This window comes from Rhinolophus ferrumequinum, chromosome 20, assembly GCF_004115265.2.
Source record: "Rhinolophus ferrumequinum isolate MPI-CBG mRhiFer1 chromosome 20, mRhiFer1_v1.p, whole genome shotgun sequence".
Classification (NCBI taxonomy): Eukaryota; Metazoa; Chordata; class Mammalia; order Chiroptera; family Rhinolophidae; genus Rhinolophus; species Rhinolophus ferrumequinum.
In genome coordinates this window covers 46,786,028-46,807,209 of record NC_046303.1, presented here as the reverse complement: position 1 = coordinate 46,807,209, position 21,182 = coordinate 46,786,028, and the positions used below count along the sequence as shown (strand labels likewise).

The window sequence follows — 21,182 nt, the reverse complement described above, 5'->3', positions numbered from 1 at the left end:
AAAAAGTGGTAAACCTCTCACTGGAAGTTTGGAATCAGCCAAAATGGCAGTATGCCACACCATGGAATAAGGCAAACAATACAAATTAAGGCTTTATTTATTTTTTTGTTGATTGTTTAGACTTGAGAAAATGATGGAGAAAACAATTAATGAAGCAGATTAAATTGAAAAGTGTGTCATGTTTGTAGCTGCAACATTGTTAATAGCACAAAAAATTGAGGAAATTAGTATGCCTGAAAACTATTATCTGCTTCAGCAAAGAAGTCACTCATTTCATTGACACATGAGTGAACTCTGGTTATACATCATTGTTGTTTCACTTTTGTCTTACTCATTAATAGTAATGAAAATCTTCATACTGGAACTATACTTATTCCTCATTTTTTTTCAACTTTATTTTTATTTTTGTGTGAAAACAAGAAATACAACAGAGTGACAGATTTTATTTTTCCTTCGAGCATATAGAAGAGGACAAAAGTTCTACTTACATTAATGACTTTGGCAAAAGTCAATGAAAGCATTATGTGAGAACTGATTGATTACATGGAATTTATAATAAAGAGTATTGTGTATTTTATTATTATTTGTAAGTTGTGTGCTACATATCTTTTATATCTGCAAGATAGTAAATATAAAATAGTAAGATGTACAAATTTATAGCAAATATATATACATTTATATACATAATTTTTTTTTGAGGAGCCAATAGAAATTTACCCATATGCCAATAATTAAAGATAAAATAAATTAGGAACTAATTTATATATTTTTCAATATTTAGTCTCCCTATGAGAAACAGTATACTTCTAAAATATATTTCAAATGTTCTTAAATGTCTCAATACAATTTTGTTTTATTCATATGGATAATTGTATGTAAGTTATTCCTAGGTGTCTTTTTAATTGCTGTTGTGAACGGTATCCTTCCTAATTATGTTTCCTGAATAGTCATTTTTGGACTTGGGTATGAAGTGTAGATATCTTTTTAACTTTTCGTTTGTGTGATTTAATCAGTTGCTTTCCTTTTTTGATAAACAAACAAGACTATGAAATGACCTCTAAATAAGAATTTAGGAAAAGCTTGTAAGATTTGATAAGCATTGTTCTCATTTTCTAAACAAACTGTTGTATATTAGATTTTTCTCTTTAACCCAATAATTGTTGGGTTATTTTTGGTTCCAAGTGGCTGAAGTTTCTTTGATTAAGGTTCTGTTTTTAATTTCTAGTTTTGTTCATTGTGGTCAAGAAATGTGGACTGAATTATTTCTACTTTTTGGGATTTAGTAAGATTTCTTGGTGGACTAGTTTATATAATTAATTTCAATAAATCATCCATGAAGGTTTAAAATTAGAGTTTCTTTTAGAGAACAAAATTTCTGTGTGTATATGTGTGCCTATATCTATAAATTCTTGACATGTCATAGTATAATAGTGATATATTGGTCTTCTATTATAATCAAGCTTCTCTTAATTTATTTCAAAGTTATTGTTTTATACATAAAGATTAATAAGTAGTATGTTTCATTATAGATTGTAGCATGTATTCACATAAAATTATATTCTTTATTCTGTTTGATGTTTCTTTGTCTTTAATACTTTTTTTCTGCTACTAATACAGTCATTTTTGTTTTCTTTTGCTTGTGCTTTTGTGGAATAACTATGTATCTTTGTATTTTTAACCATTATGTCACTGGATTTTGGATTTGTCTTTTATATGCAGCACGTAGTTAACTTCTATTAATAAAATTTTCAGTCTCTTTGCCTTATTAAGAGGGTGGTTTAAAATGTTACTATTTCAGTAACAAGTGTTGGAGAGGCTGTGGAGAAAAAGGAACCCTCATGCACTGTTGGTTGGAATGCAGATTGGAGCAACCACTATGGAAGGCAGTGTGGAGGTTCCTCAAAAAATTACGAATAGAATTACCATATGACCCAGCAATCCCTCGCCTAGGTATCTACCCAAAAAATCTGAACACATTTATCTATAAAGACATGTGTGCTCCAGTGTTCATTACAGCGTTATTTACAGTGGCCAAGACATGGAAACAACCAAAATGTTCTTCGATGGATGAATGGATAAAGAAGCTGTGGTATATATACACAATGGAATGTTATTCGACTGTAAGAAAAGACGAAGTAGGACCATTTGTGACAACATGGATGGATCTTGAGATTATAATGCTAAGTGAAATAAGTCAGACAGAAAAAGCAGAGAACCATATGATTTCACTGACATGTGGTATATAAGCCAAAAACAACAAAAAAACAAGAAAATCAAATGAGAAACAAAAACTCATAGACACAGACAATAGTTTTGTGCAGGGATGTCCAAACTTTTTTCAACGTTTTTCACCAAGGGCCATATGCGGTAAAATACACAAACAGCCGGGCCACTCTCTCGAGGTGAAGTACGTATTGCCTCACCTGGTTTATTTAAGTAAACTAAATATATGTTTGGAATTTGCTGCGGGCCAATTAACAATGGATAGCAGGCCGCAGTTGGCCCGCGGGCCACAGTTTGGACACCCCTGGTTTAGTGGTTACCAGAGGGTAAGGGGGGGAGGGGGGTGGTAGATGAGGGTAAAGGGGATCAAATATATGGTGATGGAAGGAGAACTGACTCTGGGTGGTGAACACACAATGTGATTTAGAGATGATGTATTACAGAATTGTTCACCTGAAATCTATGTAACTTTACTAACAATTGTCACCCCAATAAACTTTAAAAACAAACAAACAAATAAAATGTTACTATTTCTTGTCAAAATTGAGTGTGTGATCTTATTTTTATCATCTTGCTTTATGTTGCTGATTTTTTAATTTTTATGCTACTGTACACTACTCATCATTTCTGCCATTTGCTATATAAACTATGTTGTTTACTTTTATAATATGAAAGTATTTCAAAAGTATGTGCACATTCTGTTGGATGTTGTAGTGGCTATTTGTATGACATTTAAGAACATGCTTTAACATGCTTTCCTCTAATTATCAAAGTCATGATGAAACAATGACTTTGGCTCCTCCTCTGTTAGACAAGAGATGTAATACACTTTAATTCTCCCTTGAACTTGATGTTCCCCCACTTCTACTCCCCTGTATGTAAGCACATATTAATCATAATTTTTGTTAATCATTTAACTTTCCTTTAATATTGATTTTAGTGTTTGTACTCAATATTGTAATCATATTTATAATATTTAATCATATATGTAATCATATTTATGATATTGTAATTATATTTATAAATAACTAGTTTTGTCACTCATTGATGGTCCACTTGTCCCACAGATTCCTTATTCTTTTTTTTTTTGTTTTTTTGGGGGGGCTATGTTGTTGGTTTTTTTTTTTTTTAAGATTTTATTGGGGCAGGGGAACAGGACTTTATTGGGGAACAGTGTGTACTTCCAGACCTTTTTTCCAAGTCAAGTTGTTGTCCTTTCAATCTTAGTTGTGGAGGGCGCCATTCAGCTTCAAGTTGTTGTCCTTTCAGCCTTAGTTGTAGAGGGCGCAGCTCAGCTCCAGGTCCAGTTGCTGTTGCTAGTTGCAGGGGGCGCAGCCCACCATCCCTTGTGGGAGTCGAACCGGCAACCTTGTGGTTGAGAGGACACAATCCAACCAAATGAGCCGGGAGCTCAGCGGCAGCTCAGCTCAAGGTGCCGTGTTCAATTTTAGTTGTAAGGGGCGCTGCCCACCATCCCTTGCGGGACTCGAGGAGTTGAACTGGCAACCTTGTGGTTGAGAGCCCGTGCTCCAACCAACTGAACCATCTGGGAGGCAGTTCAGCTCAAGCTGCTGTGTTCCATCTTAGTTGCAAGGGGCAGAGCCCACCATCCCTTGCGGGACTCGAGGAGTTGAACTGGCAACCTTGTGGTTGAGAGCCCACTGGCCCATCTGGGAATCGAACCCGCAGCCTTCGGAGTTAGGAGTATGGAGCTCTAACCGCCTGAGCCACGGGGCGGGCCCAGATGTCTTATTCTTTAATATCGATTTTGAGTCATCCTATGATGACTAGAAATATAGTTTTAAAAACTCTTTATGAAAGATGTGCAAATGATAGATTTTCAGCCATTGCTTTCTGAAAATGACTTTCTCTTATTTTGGAGGATAACCAAGAACTTCTTTTGGTGTATAGTTCTTGAATCGTGTCTCTTATTTTATCCTTAAAACCCTACAAATGTTGCTCCATAATCTTTGAGATTTCTGGTTAAAGAGAAGTCTAAAGCCAGCTTGATTTTTTTGTTCCTTTGTTTGTGGTTATTTTCTCTGCCAAGATTCTTGCAAGAAATTCCTTTTCTCTGAGGAATTAAAAAAAAATGTCCAAGTTTGATTGTGTTCTTTCAATTAATTTTCCTGGAACATAGTAAACATTTTGAACATTAAAACTTATCTCTTTTCTCAGCCAAGGAAGATTGTGTGTGTGTGTGTGTGTGTTTTTAATGCTTCTATTGCATTTGTTCAGGTTTTATCTTAAGAATCCCCTTTTATATTTAGATCAAATTTTTATTCCTGTCCTTCAAAGTTGTCATCTACTCTCTCATCATTTATCTCTGTATACACGTTTCCTCAGCATCCCGCATTCTCTGTATCAGTAATTCTCAAAGTATGTTCCAAGGATGGCAGTGCTCTGGTGAATGTTTAATAAGTGGCTGGGGTAGGGGCTAAAGGGATGTAGTGATGTGCAGGATTTACTTGTTTCTGTGACGTAAATACTTTCACCATGGCCAATTTTAAGCTACCAACATGATGTCTCTGAATGTGGAGTTGAGAAGAGATCTAATGGCTCTCACGAGCTGGAGTTTTCCAGTCCTGTGATACAAAACATCACTCAGTACTTTTCTTTAGACATTCCATATTAAGATGTATATTGTATAAATATATGTGCATGTATGAATGTGTGTGTGGCAACAGATAGAAAAAATAGGACCCCGGGGTGGCTGGTTGGCTCAGTTGGTGAGAGTGCAGTGCTCTTAACACCAATGTCATTGGTTCGATTCCCACATGGGCCAGTGAGCTGCGCCCTCCACAAGTAGACTTAAAACAATGACCTGACTGGGAGCTGATGGGTCCTGAAGAAACACACTATTCACCAATATTCCCCAATAAAAATTAAAAAAAAAAATCAATGATCACATTAAAAAAAAAAAAAAGGACCCAAAATGAGAATTTTGTTTGGATTTTTAACTTCTACTTCTTGCTATTGAGAGAACATTTAAGATAAATGTTACTCAATACTTTTTCTGTCATATGAAAAACATGTACCCTGACTTTCTTATCTATGATAAAAATACATTTCATAATGATTCTCTATTTTTGCTTTGTTTTCCATTGTTTCAAACATGCTTGGGCATGCAAAAGTGTTCCTTAAACCAGAGAAACGGTGTTTGTTGCTGCTGTCGTTTTTCTCTTCGGTGCCTTTAGTGTTTCTTTCCAAAGAAATCATTTGCCAGAAGAAAGATGTAATTTGTTTGCCCTCTTTGGCAATACTGCTCTGCCAGTTTTTTATTTGAATATTTTTCCTCACTTCTTTGGGGATTTGCTCAGTTTCCTAAAGTTGAAAATGAGGGCTGCCCACAGCTCATGCCCATTCCAGGACAATTTTTGCTTCCAAATATTTCCTGAATGAAACCCTTTCCATTTATTCCTATTGCCACAACCTAGGTGGTACTCTCAGCACCTTATCTGGCACAGCCTCCTGATGGTTCAGCCTCTGGCTCGCTTCCCTTCAGTCTGCACTGCCTTATGCTGCAAGAAGCATCTTCCTGGAACAATATAGTCTTATCACGTCTGGGACATGCTTAAAGTCTAGACTCTTCTCTTACTGACCCTTAACATTTTCTGATCAAACTTGTCTGCCCCGGTTTTCCAAGGGAAACCCTTAACTCCGGTCCTCTGATGGCTGCACGCTTCTCTTTACAGCTGGAATGCTTTTCTGCTTGTCTCTCCAGCCTTTACACTTCAAGTCACACCATCTATCCAAAGTCCACGGTGGTTCTCCTGTCCCTGGACTCTAATAGCACTAGCCATTCACTCATTCACCATGTATTGATCAACCACAGTGTGTGAGGCATTCTGGGCGTGTAGTGGTGAGTGAAGTTATTATGATCTTTGCTTTTTAGTGGAGTGTTATATGCTATAGTGGCACGGTGTCTCGTTAGTTTTCATATAGATGAGTTGACTCTTCAGATGGCTTGAAAACTTCTTATTGGCGTGCACTCTCATGTGACATAGCCTCACCAGTGCCCATCAGAGTGGGGCAGGCAGAGGAAACTGTTGCCTGACTGGACATCCTCAAGGTTTACCCTGTAAATAGGGAGTCAAATCACTGCAGTTGAATTTTCTGCAGGAACTCTATCTATTATGCGAAACTGCATCTGTGAAACTAAAGAGCCCAACACTCAACTCAGAAGAATCCACATGTAAATCCTCTCTTTTGCAGACTGGGCTTTGTCTTGGTGATTTTTCAGAGAAATTTTCGGTTAAACACATAGTTATTTTACATTCCTTCCAGTAGTATTTGTCTTATGTGTTGGAGAGCTAACCCAGAAGGCCTCAATTCTTTAATGGAAGAAAGCCAGGAGAATGGAGAAAAAATTATCTCTGTAGTTTCTACAAGAATTGTGATTTCTTACAGACTATCATAGCAGTAGAAAAATAAATCACAAAAAGAACCCCTCCCCTTACGTAATACACACTTAGTTATTAGATAATTAGGAAAAGATAAACATAGAATACAAACACTGCCTAAAAGTGGAATTAGAATTATCAAGTTGTTTCTGGGTTGGGAAAATGATGAGCCAGATCTTTCTCTTGTAAGGGGCACATTTCTTTGCCAAAATTCAGAATAAAAAGTAACAGTATTGCATAAAATTTGCCAAGTGCAATTTCACTGTCAACTGATACGTTTCCCTTCCCAGCAGCTTTAAATCTGCAGCCCTGTAAATCCCTAGAAAGGCCTACAGGGCCATTTACAATTCTTGTGCTTTGCTTTCAAACTGATGACTCTCATAAGGTTCCACTTTGAAGAGAACCATCTAGAGACTTTCAATCTGGGAGTCATTTAGTCTAATGAACACCTTTTGCCAAAGCTAAGGTTCCTAAGCTGGGACAAGAGGATGTCCCAGGGAGACCAGTGATAAAATTCAGAGGTTCCACGAATTTTAATGGAGGGAAAAAAGTCTCTATTTTCACTAAGCTTGAACTGAAATGTAGGTAAAAAAAATAGAGTAGTCATAGTAGTCCCTGGGACTCTTTCATTCATATAAATCACAAATATTTTCTTATAGTTACAAATATTTCAAAATATCATTGGTACTCATCTCTACTTCAAAATCATGGTAGTTATTAGACCTCTACTAGATCTTATTTAATATGTTAATAAAGAAGCACATACATTATTCCACTCATTTGGTTTTTAAAAATATTTTGATATTACCTTTCAATATAATTGGCTGCTTTTGTAATCTTAAGTATTCTATTTCTTGCATTAGTAACATTTTTCTGACCAAGGGTCCATAGATCTGTAAGTACCTGTGACATACAAAAAGTTAAGAACTCCTAGCTCCATTCCCATTTTTGGTATTTGTTAACTAATCACTTGGACTTTAAGAAATGGAGCAATAGTCTTGGATCAGATTTAAATAGATTTGAATGTGCATGGTTTTGTAACAGTTTTATTACCATAGCTAAAGAAAGACTAATTGATATACAGAGCTTAAAAATGGGATAAAAGAACAATCTGCAAATGAGTGGGCAACACATGAGAGGAATAAAAACTACGTCAGAGACTATCAATTTTACTAGAATTGAAAACAATTAAATATGGCATTACCACCATAACTAAAATGAGGGTAGATGCAATATGAGATACCCCAAACTCTTAGAATCAGTCACATGTACCACTTTTGTCAGATGAGTGTTATTCCATTAAGTGGAAGAAGATAGTACAAACTTCATAAGAACAATTAATATGTTGTTATTATTTGAGGTAATAGTAACAACATCCGTATATATTGAAAGCTTACAGTGTTCCGCTAATTTTAATCATCAGCTAATTTTAATCATCAGACTTACATCTACAGTTCTCATGAAATTGTCACACCTCTAAGGAAAGAGCAGGTGGGATTATTATTATGTTACAGATGAGAAAACTGAGCTTCGGGAAAGCTGGAGTCTACACAGTCAGTCAGGGTATAAAAAAAAAAGGTAGTACTATGATCTCCACTTAACAAATGGGGAAACAATCTCTGAGAGGTTAAGGAAGTTGCAGTGAGTGTCAGGGCTGGGATTTGTATCCAATTTGGTCAGATTCCAAAACCTTGTGTATTTTCCATTGTGTCGTGGTGCCTACCTCACTACTCCTTTCTCCAAATGAGAGAGCTAAGGGGTTACTAGAAATGACATCGCCCCCTCCTCCCCAATCCCCAGAAAATTGTACTTTCCCCAGTTAAATCACAAGGGTACACTCCAGGGAAAGGAAAATTAAGCACTTCTAAAACTTTGGCATAGTTTGGTAGAGGGCCCCAGGAGAGGGGACGTGTCTTTGGGATGTTAGGGTTGCTTTTTCCTTTATGGCCCTGCCCACAGAGCCACTGGGGAATCCAGAAGTCTTCCTTCTCTGTTCTGTTGAATCTCATGGACACAGCCGTTACCAGAGGGAATGTGTGTCCTGAACCAAATGATTAGCTATGGAACAGGAATGGTTAGGGCATATAGATATGTTTCTCAAATTTCAGGAATAAATCTGATTAATAGTCAATGCTTGCATATCTTATTTACCATTTATGTGAAAGTAAACTTTACTAGTTGTTTGTGGGCTTTTGAGGGACAGAGAGGCATCTTCTTCCACTTTTGCTTTCTAATTTGCTGTCTTAAAACTGCTGCAGATCACAAACCAAGAGCATGTCGTTAATTCCATTACGAGAGCAGGCAATAGTGGGAGTTCTTGCACTTTTAAAAAATGCCAGATTTAGGAGAGTTTGGAAAATTGTCCACAGAGTGTCCTCAAACTGTGAGCCCTTGCAAGGTAAAACAGGCTTGTCTTAATTACCTTCCTTTTTTTCTGGAAGCTCTCATTTTGGTTATGGTGGTCATGCCATATTTAATCAGTTTCAACTCTAGTGAGATTGATAGGCTCTCAAGTATTTTTATTCCTTTCATGTGTTGCTTGCTCATTTGCAGATTGTTCTTAACCCATTTTTAATGTCTGTATGTGAACTGGTCTTTCTGTAATGATAATGATAGTAATCAAACTATTACAAAATCATGTATATTCAAATCTATTGTTTTTCAAACCATTTGCTTGTCATGTCCATTTTAAGAGCCAGTTATGTTCACCTTTGCCTCCTTTCTTCCCCAAATCCTCACTCTCATGTAACAGTTAATCACCATTTAAATGTTCACAAAAGGGTTTGTCCTTCTAGACAATTTACACATTATTTTACTGCTCCAACGATAAAACCTAAATGGAACAATATGCAAACTTTGTAACTTTGGTTTCAAACACAAACTAACTTCCAGACAATATGAATGCACACATCTCCCTGCCCCCAAAGCTGTATCTCAATCAGCTTTCTTACAAATCTAGGCAAATCTTCTTTATTTTCATTTGAAATGTAATTAGGCATTGTCTCATATACTACTGCAATCTCCTTTACTTAACAGGAAGAGAATTAAAAATAAAGTTCAACTGTTGAATATCTGCAAGGAGAAAAGATTAATTTACAGTTTTACTTCTCTTTGTCACAGTGGCTTAAGAAAGATGTGAGAAAACAACTCTAGTCACTTTCCTCCCTCTCTTCTCTCCCCCTGTCTTTTCAGGCACTTCCACAACTTACAGAGTCTTAGCTTGGCTTATTGCAAAAAGTTCACAGACAAAGGTTTACAGTACCTGAGTTTAGGGAATGGATGCCACAAGCTCATCTATTTGGACCTTTCCGGCTGCACCCAGGTTTGTCTTTCAGCCTTCTCTTTCCTGCAGCAGGCGGGGAAGTCCTCCGGAGAACGGGCTACATCCAGCCCTCATGTTAAACTAACGCCGTGCACAGGCTGCAGCACACTTTTCAGAGGTTTTAAATTACATGGCCACAGCTGCTTCAATTTCCCCCAGGATCGCTACTATAGGCTCTTGGCTTCCTTCCACGGGAGTGTCACATCCACAAACAGGCAGCACTCATTGGATGATGAAACGGACCACTTGTGTGTAGATACTCAGAGCACAGTTAAAATACAAGAATCCAAATCTTGAAATTTTTAGAATTGCTACCAAGATACAAACAAAGGAAAATCTTTTGGGGGTAGAAAAGTCAATTAGCTTCCACGTGGGCTTTCAAAGTGTAAATAGCATTGGATAAAATGCTGCATGTGTCAATGTAAGAAAAGAAATACAGCAAAGTTTGTAGTTCACAAAATTGTATTATATCCTTAGCCTAAATAACATGAAGATTTGAGATCTACACAGGGAAATATTTAAGTTGGGAAAAACAAGATTAAGGAAAATTGGGCAAAAAAGAAGGTAGAGTTTTGGAGGGTAGGCTATGGAAATAGGTGCTGCCTCAATAGTTTCTTCAGTTCTATTTTTGGTCAATTGAAGTCATAATTCTTTAACTTTTTTCCTTCCACCTCTCTGTGTACTTTATTAATATTAGTATCATAGTATCATATATTATCATATACTATCATAGTATCATATATTAGTATCATATATCCATCATTCTATGAGAATAATATAATAGTACAGATGAGAACTGGCTGAAATATTGATAGTTACCATTTATTGAGCTGTTACTATATGCCAGGTACCATGTTAAGTGCTTTATACAGATCACGTTTACTTCTCATATAAATGCTGTGCAGAATGTATTTATTATGCCCATTTAGACATGAAAAGACCAAGGCTTCCAAGGTTGCCCAAGCTGGCCAAAGCACATGGTACTGGTGCCGTTTTAAGCACCTGTTGGTAGATACCTAGGCAGGTAGAGTCCCTTAGAGGTCATCAGGGGCAGCATGAGTTTCTCCGCTCAAGTTTTCGAGTGGACAGAGTTCTTACTTCACCACCACCACCACCGGCGTCCCATGGTTGCGTGATTACTAGGCAGTGGGGGAGGATGTAGGGGAAAGGAGGGGAGCACTCTAAGTTAGGGCTGAAACATCTAGAATTTTCATTTGTATATGATCTAATGATGTCTAATTTGCTGAACAGCAACGTCTCCCATTGCTCTTCTGACTAAGATGGCCTTAACATTTGTTCCAACTTGACTACACTTTCCACGGGCTTCTTCCTGACTGTACGGGCCCCTGAACCCTTTTTTCTCAGGGCATTAACTTTAGGAAACTTTTAGTTGTACACTCTTTCTCTGTTCCCTTTGAGATGTAAACCTCTTTAAAAAGCCTCTTGACAGTTAAACAACCCAGGAATGTCTGTCTTCCTCAAGGACCTGGGAACCATCCTTTGAAATGCAATTGGCAAGAGAGATAGCACCGGTATCTCCCAGTCTCTGGGAGGAGAGGAGCCGAACTTTGCTGTGGGTGGCAGTTAGCAAACACAGATGGCCAACTCGCAGAGAAAAATATTTGCCAATTCAGGAATAACTCAATGTGCTTGACACATCCCATTGATTACTCTCCCCCCTAAATAAATGTCCTCTGATACTTTTCCACTAGCTCACTCCATGCTTGAAAACCCTCCCCACAAGTGTGACTTATCTCCTTGTTCTTCTCAGTGTCCACGAGGTAACTATTGTAGCAACAACACACAGCACACACATAGACATGTCCTAAGAATAAATGTTCTCAGACATAGTCAAGTCGAAATAAGAAGTTTCAAATCAATGACCCTCTGGCTAGATGTGCATGCAAAACACACAGACATAGTCTGTTTTGTCTGTCTTTGAAGTTTGAACCAACATTTAAAATTTGGGAGTTTTTGCATAAAAATCTAGACTTCAAACTTCTTTTAAAAAAAACTGGAAGAACTAGCAAAACTGAGCCTTCATTTCCATATAGCAGCAATAGGTGGGAGTTGAGTCAGCTTCACCCCCTGGAGATTTGCTACCCTCTCCTCCACTCACTACGTAGGGTCTACACTTGCACTTAACACCTAGATTGCTACCATTTAATTGCATCTTCTGCCTGTCCTCAGCAGGTATTGGAGCTTCGTCTGAATATATAAAGAATAGATTTTTTTTCCTGATTGTCCAGTACTTTGTAAGTCTCAAATTACAGTGAAGTGAGTATTTCACATCATTGTGCAAAACAATGTTGGTTTCTTTTGTTCATTCCTCTTCTGTTTCCATTTGTTCATTTAATAATTCAACAGAGATTTAATTCAAGGTGTCAGACATAGTTTCAGGAACCGGAAATCATGCCATTTAGAACTGAACCCCGTTAGGACCACTGGGAGTAAGAGATGGGTTCATTGTGACCCTGCTGAGTGGAGTGTGTTCACCTAAGTCCGCAGCCCACAGCTGAGCTGGACCTGCCTCTCTAGGAGCCTGCTCCTTAATGTATGTATGTGCCAGGTGGACAGCTGGCAGGGTGGGGCGGTTAGGGAATTAAATCCAGCCTTCTGAAGTACTGTTATTAAATGCCTTTTTTAAAAAGGAGAAATAGAAGCATATATATATTTACTTTTAAAAATACTGTTTTTTTAATATATAAAGTAGAACTTGATTTCATGTTTTATATGAAAACATTGACCGAACACAAAGAAGGGACTGTCTTTTAAACTTTTCACATGAGCCTGCTAGTTAAACTTCTGAATACTGAATTTGCAGAATAATGTAAATCAAAACTGTTTAAACTGGTGAAGTGAAGGGCCCAGACTGCAGTGATTCCCTTGATGCCTTACTGGAAACATTCGAGTTTACTTTTCTACCACACTCTGGTTTTCAGTTTTTGTTGTGATCACACACAATACCTAGTTACATATTTTAAGATGAGGTTTACAAAAGTCTGGTGAGTAGAGCATGAGGTGTGTAGTGACTCAGAGCGGAAACTATCAGGGAGAAAATGTGGTGGTTCTTTTGCTAAGATTGGGGGATTCATTCAGACCCCTGTTGTTGGAAGCAATTGGCCAGAAATACTTGCCAGTACTGCCAAAGCACTGCTGTGAAATGTGAAGCACTGCTAAATGACTGGCTTTTTGTTGTTAATATTTTATCCATTCCTTTATTATTACTTTCATCGTTCAGCATCAGAAGTTGTCACCCCTTTACATTGTGTGAGGGTTGAAATAATACAGTATGGTGTCATTTAAAAATTGTTTTTAAAAATTAATGAATGATAGACAATTGCAAAGAAAAGTAAAAATCAATTACATGTATTTTAGAACTCTTCTGCATTCTTTGGGGTTGGATAAGCACTGTAGGCGCTTTAGGTAATGTGGCCGAGTTCTTAACGAATGCAAGTACTTGGACACACACGCACACATCTGCTCAGTTCCTCCTCAAAGAAGCCACTGCTTACACGCAGCCCTGAAGCAGGACGGAGCCTGCAGCGAGCTCTGCTGCTATCCATTGCAGACCTCCAACCATGTACTTGACACTTTGCATTTTCTGGTTTTCTTTTTTCACTTAAAAAAAAAAAAGTCTATGCTTTCTTTTCTTGTTCTATGTTAAATGCACACACACAAACAAGAAAGAGGAAGAAAAAAATTTCAGTTACCTGAAAATTCACCACCTAGAAATAATAAACACTATTAGTATTTAAGAGTTAAACTTTCTGGTCTTTTTTCTATGCACATCTGTATTCTTTTAAACTAAATTGGATTATATAGTACACATATTTTTCATTTAATGTTCTATAAAGTGAACATCTATTTCATTAAATATTTTCCTGTAAATTACTTTTAATAGTTATATAGTATTATTCCACCTTATCTAAATACATATTGATGTATTTCACTATTTTTCATTGGCCTACCATTTTTTGCTATCATTAATAACCTGTGAGGAAAATTTTTGGAACCATATTTTTGTATATGTCTATGCAGTTTTGGGGTACACATTTTTAGAAGTGAACCAGTCAGAGACTATACCATGTTTACCCCAAAATAAGACCTAACCGGAAAATAAGCCCTAGCATGATTTTTCAAGATGACATCCCCTGAACATAAGCCCTAATGCGTGTTTTGGAGCAAAAATTATTATAAGACCCGGTCTTATTTTTGGGGAAACATGGTAGTTATTTCTAAAGCTGTCCATATTCTACGAATGTTGTTCATTTACCCTTACCATAAATGTAAAATAATGTTTGGTATCTTTATATCTTATTCCAATAGACTGCCATTGTTAAATATTTTTTAAATTAATTAAAAATTTTCTTTTAGAGCCTGAGTGCAACATTTTCTTTACACTATTTTCAGAATAATAAAAAACAGAACAAAATAAAAAACAAAACAATCTACATTCACTAAACAAAAAATTCTGATTGAATCAGTTGAACAAATTTAATTCATTTGTTTTGATATTTACCATTTACTCAAAGTAATAAAATCTAAGCTTATGCCATAAAATAATTTTTTAAAACCCATGTCTAAACACAAGTTGGGAAGACTTTTTGGAGACAAAATGGTTTCATCATGTAGAGAAAGTACCATTTACTGTGCTCCTTTGTCACCTATAGTCAGGGAGACATTTGGCACCAGTGAATGAGTGCATCTTGTTCTCTGCTCTACGAAATGCAGTGTGACCTGACTCATGGTGGACGTTTATCAGATGTTTATTTTCCTGTTCATTTCAGAGCTCTCTAAAATATGTTCTTATTTCTTTCAAAACATCAAAATAGCATTTTAGAGTTTTAATGGAGAGGAAACAGCTATGCTACTTGTACATGAGAAAGTGCCAGTTAGGTGGGCAGCGTTTCCTGGTTCTACTTCCCTTTATCCACTGCTCTGTTTGTGCGTAATTCCAAGGATTTTCCTCCAAGGATTCTCCTGTTGACATTATCTTCGTGTAGCCACGTTCCCTCCAGTTTCATGTATGTCCGGCTGTGTGAAGCAGTGAGTTACAGCACTGTGTAGGAAGCCAGGCATGAAACCACCACAGTTATACTGGGAAGGAAAGCTGGGGTGTAGCCAATCTCAGGCGGAAACCCAGTGCCCAGAAACCAACAACTCTGAACGTGGAGGACAAAAGGAGCCAGCTGAAGAGTGGGGAGTTTGGACCAAGATTCAGACTTACATGTTCAGATTTAAGATAGTTACACCAGAGAGGAAGAGAGGTTGCAATAAGAGTTTCTGTCTCTGTGCCTCCCTTGTTCTGCATTTCTAGTCTCAGCTGTTTCACTAGGCTCACATTTTGCCCTCTTCCTAGACAGCCTCAGAGTATCCCTTTCTCACAGTGACCAGGTTAACGTTCACATATCGTTTGAGGCTCTGCTCATTCACAACCGTCTCTGGGAAGCCCTCACTGACCCCTCCTTTCCCCTAACTGGAGCTGGGTTACGATTCCTCTGGTGCTTACTTCTATCATTGCAATTTCACTAAGCATTCTCTGTGTGTTTAGTGGTCTGCTTATTTGTCTGCTCTCCTCCCTATTGTAAGCTCCCTGATGGCCAGGATGATGCCTTACTTATCTGTACATTTGTGTCCTTAGCATATCAGGCACATTGTAGGACTTTGATCAATGTTTGATGAATGAATGAATAAATGAATGAAATGCAGCAAATTTCAGGGCATGGCTAGCCAGGTGCTTCAGGTGAAAGCTGAGGCCTATTAGGTAGCTAAGAAGTTGGCAACTTGCTGGAGCAAGGTCTGATGATCTTTTCTTGGTAAGGGTTGAGTCTGACATTTCTTTAGATTTACAGGGAGAAAAGAGCCTATAAAACACTAGAGTGAAAGCATTTTTTCATCAATTATTTTTCAGTTACTATGCATGAGAAAAGTGAAAAGAGACAGCGTTCCAGAAATGTTCAAATGATTGGAATACTCAATGCAATAATAATGGTTTATCAGTAGTTCTTGTACTACTGTTAAATTTTTCTAGCACCCATGAATCTCAAAGGTAGGCTGTGCAAACTGCATACTGGAAGACTCTAAGTTCATTTCAGTTCTCTCTAGACTACATAAATTCCAACTTCCCTTTCCAGAGAGGCAAAGATCATGGAAGATCTTACTTGTTCACCCCGGGGGTTTGTGGTGGGGGTAGTTGAAAGCCACAGAGGCACATCCAGGCATAAATGTACGAGCCAAATGGAATGAGACTGGATAAGCAAAGCAAGAGTGAAAAGGGATGTCTCTCTCTGCCTCTTTGTCTCTCTGTCTCTCTCTCTTATACAGCAGAAGGCAGTGGGATGGTGATAGGAGATCCAAAGTCAAATTACAAGACCTGGGATCTAGTCCTTGCCATGCCACTAATCACTTGTGCATCAGTGGACACTGACTTGGTTTTCCTGCCTCAGTTCCCTCATCTATGGAATGGCTAGCTTGGGCTAGATGATCTGAGATCTTTTTCAGCTTTAGGATTTGTGCTTCTATATGATGACTAACCAAGATAATTGAAGAAGGAACAAGATTGCAGGAAAAGAAAAATGAATTTTATTTTGGAAAGGCTGAATTTGAAGTTCCTTTGATATATCTGGCTGTCAATGACAAGAACTACTTGAAGTGGAAGTCTGGTCCTTGCAGCAGAGTTGGGAGTGGAGGTACAGATTTAGCAGTTTATCAATAAGGGGTAACTAGAACAGTTAGAGTTGTGTGACCAGCTTATCCAGTTGTAAATAAGCTGATCATTGGTAACAGTTGAATTGGTAACAGTTGAATTCAAAAGATGAATTGGTAACAGTTAAATTCAAAATTATAGTTCACTTTTATTTTGTTTGATTCCATTTTCCTTTATTCTATATTTTAGTGAATGGTAAGAATAATTGCATCATTCGTTGGGTATTGACTATGTACTAGGTGTTAAGGGCTTTACATTTGTTACCTCTTTTAATCTTTACAAACAACCATGGGGTAAGTATCATTATTCCCATTTTAGAGATGTGGAAACTGAACGATGATGTGCTGGTAAACATATAGCAACTGGCTGGAAGAAAGAAAAGCCCTAATTTGCAGTGGTTGCTGATTTCCATGGTGTAAATACTCTCACCGTAGCCTCTTTCAAACTACCAATGAGATGTCACTTAGCAGGGAGTTGGGAAAATATGTGCAGTAGTACACCCTTAGGTACTATGTTCACCATACATATTCAGTAAACATAAATATCCTCAAGACTGTAGATAATGGTAACATGTAATAAAATAATTACAATGATGAGTTTGAGTACTCACTACCTTTAATTTATTTAATTTTAAGTTTATGTGATATAATTTTTAAACTGTCAGTATTTCACAACTGGCTTGCAGAGTTCCTAAAAATTTAACAGTCTGCTCTCGCAAGCTAGTGTGAGCTGGCTCCACACACCACTGAAAAGCTGCTAAGACAGGGTAAGTAACTTGCCTAAGGTCATACAAAAAATGCCTGGGCCAAGATTAGAACCTTGATCCACCTCATTCTGAAGACCAGGCTCTTAACCACTAGACTATCATTTCTAAAACTGCAAAGTGCTACATACTGCATATGGTAAAAAAGAAGAAAAATTATTGTTGCATATTCTATTTGGAAAAAACATACCTGCTCTTAAGTGTCATCAATAAGGAGTAGTTCTATTGGAAACACATCATGAGTCAGAAAAATCACAGTGCAATTTCTGCTTCTCTGGGTCAGGTCTTGTGCCTCAGTTTCCCTGTTAGTTAAAGGAATGCCTTGTGTCCTTTCTGAATCACACTTCAACCTGTGTTGGGAAAAAAAATAGAAGACTTCATGAAAATCTTCTTATATTGCTTGTAGGTAGGACTCATATAAACTTAAATGGTTTTTGTAAGTATTTGTTTGAATATAATTTTATGCTAGCCATATTGAAAATAAAAAGTAAAGATATATAACAAACACCTATTGTTCAGCATCCATGGTTTAATGTAATCCCTTTGTAGGCGAAATGTATAAGGGATGTTTATTGCATTAAGTAGTAAAAATATGAAACATCTGGTAAGAATTTTTAGATCTTGAAGAATCAGATCACAAAATGATAGGTCTCGGGGGACTAAGATCATGTTTCCCACTCCTGAAAAAATTTGTAATGTTTTCTGAAAAAAACATACTTATTTTAGTTTCTTCTCTGTTTCCTATCTTAGGAAGTGACTTACACATGGATTTGCATGAACTGTTCACAAAATTCTACGTAGGTCTGTAGACCTGGGTGAAGCCTGTGGTTAGAACTGCAGCTAGAAAGTCACCATCTAGCTCACTAAATCTAGAGAAATCAAGTAGCTCAGTGGATCTTGTGATGTAAGAAGAAAGTATTATGGTTGTGATTCTCTTATTTAAAAAGGAGGTTATAATTAGTTTGGAGTTTGCTCCATTATAATGCAGAGCAAACTGAATAATTTGGCCACTGGGGTGAGGAAAAGAACAAGATAGTGTACTCTAGACAAGAAAGATAAAATGTAGGAAAGGGTTAGCTTACTTCTGCAGATGGCAGCTGAGTCACTGTGCCATGAGGGCACACAGAGCTGGCATGCAGGCTTGTCTCCCTGGCATCTGGAGGCTTCACTAATCTTATGTTCTAGTTCCTCACTCACATTGGAAAATGAAACTGTTTTTCATGGTTAGCTGTCCAATGTTTTTAGATAAATATGGCAATCTTTAGCAAATTACCATACTACTCGTTCTCACTTACATTCTACAAACAATGTATTCAACACCTGCTCGGTCTATTAAGAAACCTTTGTTGCCTCATGCTCTGTGCTGTACTGTAAAGGACACGCTGGCCAAGATGCTGTCGGATATTAGACGTGTGCAGCGGTAGTTATTAATAAAGGCAGAAGGTACAAAATGCAAAGTGAGGGCTCTGGTCTTTGGTGCTCTGAGGTGTAAGAGGAAAAACAGCTCTAGCTGAAGTGATCAGGGAGGGCTGCCTGGGGGACGTGCATTAGTGAACACAGAGCAGCGGCTGGCCATGAAGAATACATAGACTGGAAAGTACAAGGTCATCCAAAGAGAGAGATTGGCAGGACCTCAACAGGGATAATAACAAGGCCTCTCTTCCTATTGCCACAGAGGACACGATATTTAAAACCCTGTCAAGCCCTCTTAGCACAGACCCAAGCTATTGAAGATGCTTGTGGCACATTTGAATGCAATAAAACAGAATGTTCCATAATTTTTAGGGAGAAATATTTGCTTCTCTCCAACAGTTCATTCTCCTTGCTAAGCCAGGTTTCTTTGAGGTCACCAAGAGGTTGTGAAGGATAGATATATGTATATGACTAAAGTCATCTCATTACCCATTAGTCATTGGTTACAGTGCTGTTAGAATGAGAGAAACTGCTGGAAATGGTACAGGAACATAACTTGGGCCATGTCTACCTAAGATGGATGTTTCTAACTGTTGTAGAAAGTCTGGCCTTATATATATATCTCTCTTTACTGTGTTGCTGAGCCAACAGACTCATAGACAATGTTGTAAAGAAGGAGTAGAAAGTGGGAGCTTGGTAAGCTGTTATCCTTCCTGAGGTAAGCCCCTTCCTTCTTCTTACCACCTGTGAGTGGCAAAGAGGGATCTGAGCTGGTCGTTGGTGCTCAACACTTTGGGTCTTCATTTCGTGTGGCTCACTCACTTCTTCGCTGATAGTTCAGTCCTGTCATGCTGATAGGCTGAGACCCACCTAGATGCAGCTGGAGAGAATTTTCCTCTGATCACCAGAGCTTCTCAGCCCCCATCAGCAGCAGTAGCTGTCTGCTGGGACTTGAGACCGGACACCACTGATGCGGCAAATTTCCCCAACTTCCTAACCAATGAGAGCTTAACCAGCAGAAAGCAGAGTGGCAGGGGTCCAGTCGGTGTCAAAATTGTAGACTAAAAATCACCTTACTACTAAACAAAGAGAGATCAGATCCAAGTTTTGTAAGAATCCTACACAGAAAATGCAAAGATACCTACTGTGGCAAGACCTGGTATTTCAACATGATAAAATATTTTGCTTTTTCTCTGAGAGAGGAATTTTTCATTTCAGGCTTATATCCCATTATTTCAGTGAAGAGAAAGGATAACTAATTGTTGGTTGGCCTAGAAGATTCTGGCAGGAATATTTGAGTCATAAAATATTAGCTAAGCATCTTTTTGGATATCCTAAAATAAACTGTGTAGAGAACTAAGCATTTTGTGCCAAGACAAAACTAAAAAGCTCTTTCTCAGAGGTCTCCCTGACCCCCTTTTCTGGATACAATCTTATTGGTTGATAACACCAAGTTTTTGGCTGCATTGCAAGGAATCATTCAGCTGTGGCTAATTATTGCTATCATTTTTTTTTGCTTGTTCAGAAAATCTTGTTATGAACATGTTTCCAAGACAGAAGAAGTTGTTTGTTTGTTTAGGGGAAGCCATTATTGGAGATACTAGCGCTAAGGCAAAGGCCTAGGGTCTCAGATAAAGGGGAGGAACTTAGAAGTTTTGTAAAAAATGACTGTTTCCATCGCTGGAGTTATGTGTCGTAATGGGGAGAGGTGGCCTCTGGCCCTGGTTTTGCCACTGACTGTGTGACTCAAGACCATCATTCAGTCATGTAACAGTTATGGTGGCCAAAGCATAGAAACAACTGAAGTGTCCTTCGATAGATGATTGGATAAAGAAGATATGGTATATATACAATGGAATACTACTCAACCATAAGAAACCATGAAATATTGCCATTTGCAACAACATGGATGGATCTTGAGATTATCATGCTAAGAGAAATAAACCAGACAGAAGAGTCGAGAACTACGTGAGTTCACTCTTATGTAGGATATAAAACTGAAAGCAAGAAATAAACAAGACAAACAAACAAACAAATAAAAACTCATAGACACAGACAAAAGTTCAGTGGTTACCAGAGGGTAGGGAGGGTGGTGAGAGAAAAGGGTAAACGTGGTCAAATAGATGGAGATGGAAGGAGATTTGACCCTGGGTGGTGAACACACAATGCAATATATAGATGATGTGTTATAGAATTGTACACTGCAAACCTATATAATTTTATTAGCCGATGTCACCCCAATACATTTAATTTAAAAAACTCTATGGAGCAACCCTTCTGTGTTTGACACTATGTCTAGCACTGGGCACACACAGTGAGGAATAGATAAGAAACTGTTCTCAAATCACA

The 21,182-nt window shown here is 37.8% G+C and overlaps 2 protein-coding genes across 2 annotated transcripts in view; one reads left to right on the top strand and one right to left on the bottom strand.

Annotated features, from left to right (window-relative positions):
* LRRC17 (leucine rich repeat containing 17) overlaps positions 1–10,020 on the bottom strand; it is a 32,129-nt gene extending 22,109 nt beyond the window's left edge. Inside the window, exon 1 of the mRNA XM_033088870.1 lies at positions 9,889–10,020. The gene's annotated coding sequence lies outside the window, so the exon portion shown is untranslated. The remainder of the gene's footprint in view (positions 1–9,888) is intronic.
* Positions 1–21,182, top strand: part of FBXL13 (F-box and leucine rich repeat protein 13) — a 221,294-nt gene that overhangs the window by 130,007 nt on the left and 70,105 nt on the right. The window contains exon 12 of the mRNA XM_033088878.1: positions 9,819–9,948. Coding sequence (XP_032944769.1) covers positions 9,819–9,948 — 130 coding nt within the window. The remainder of the gene's footprint in view (positions 1–9,818; positions 9,949–21,182) is intronic.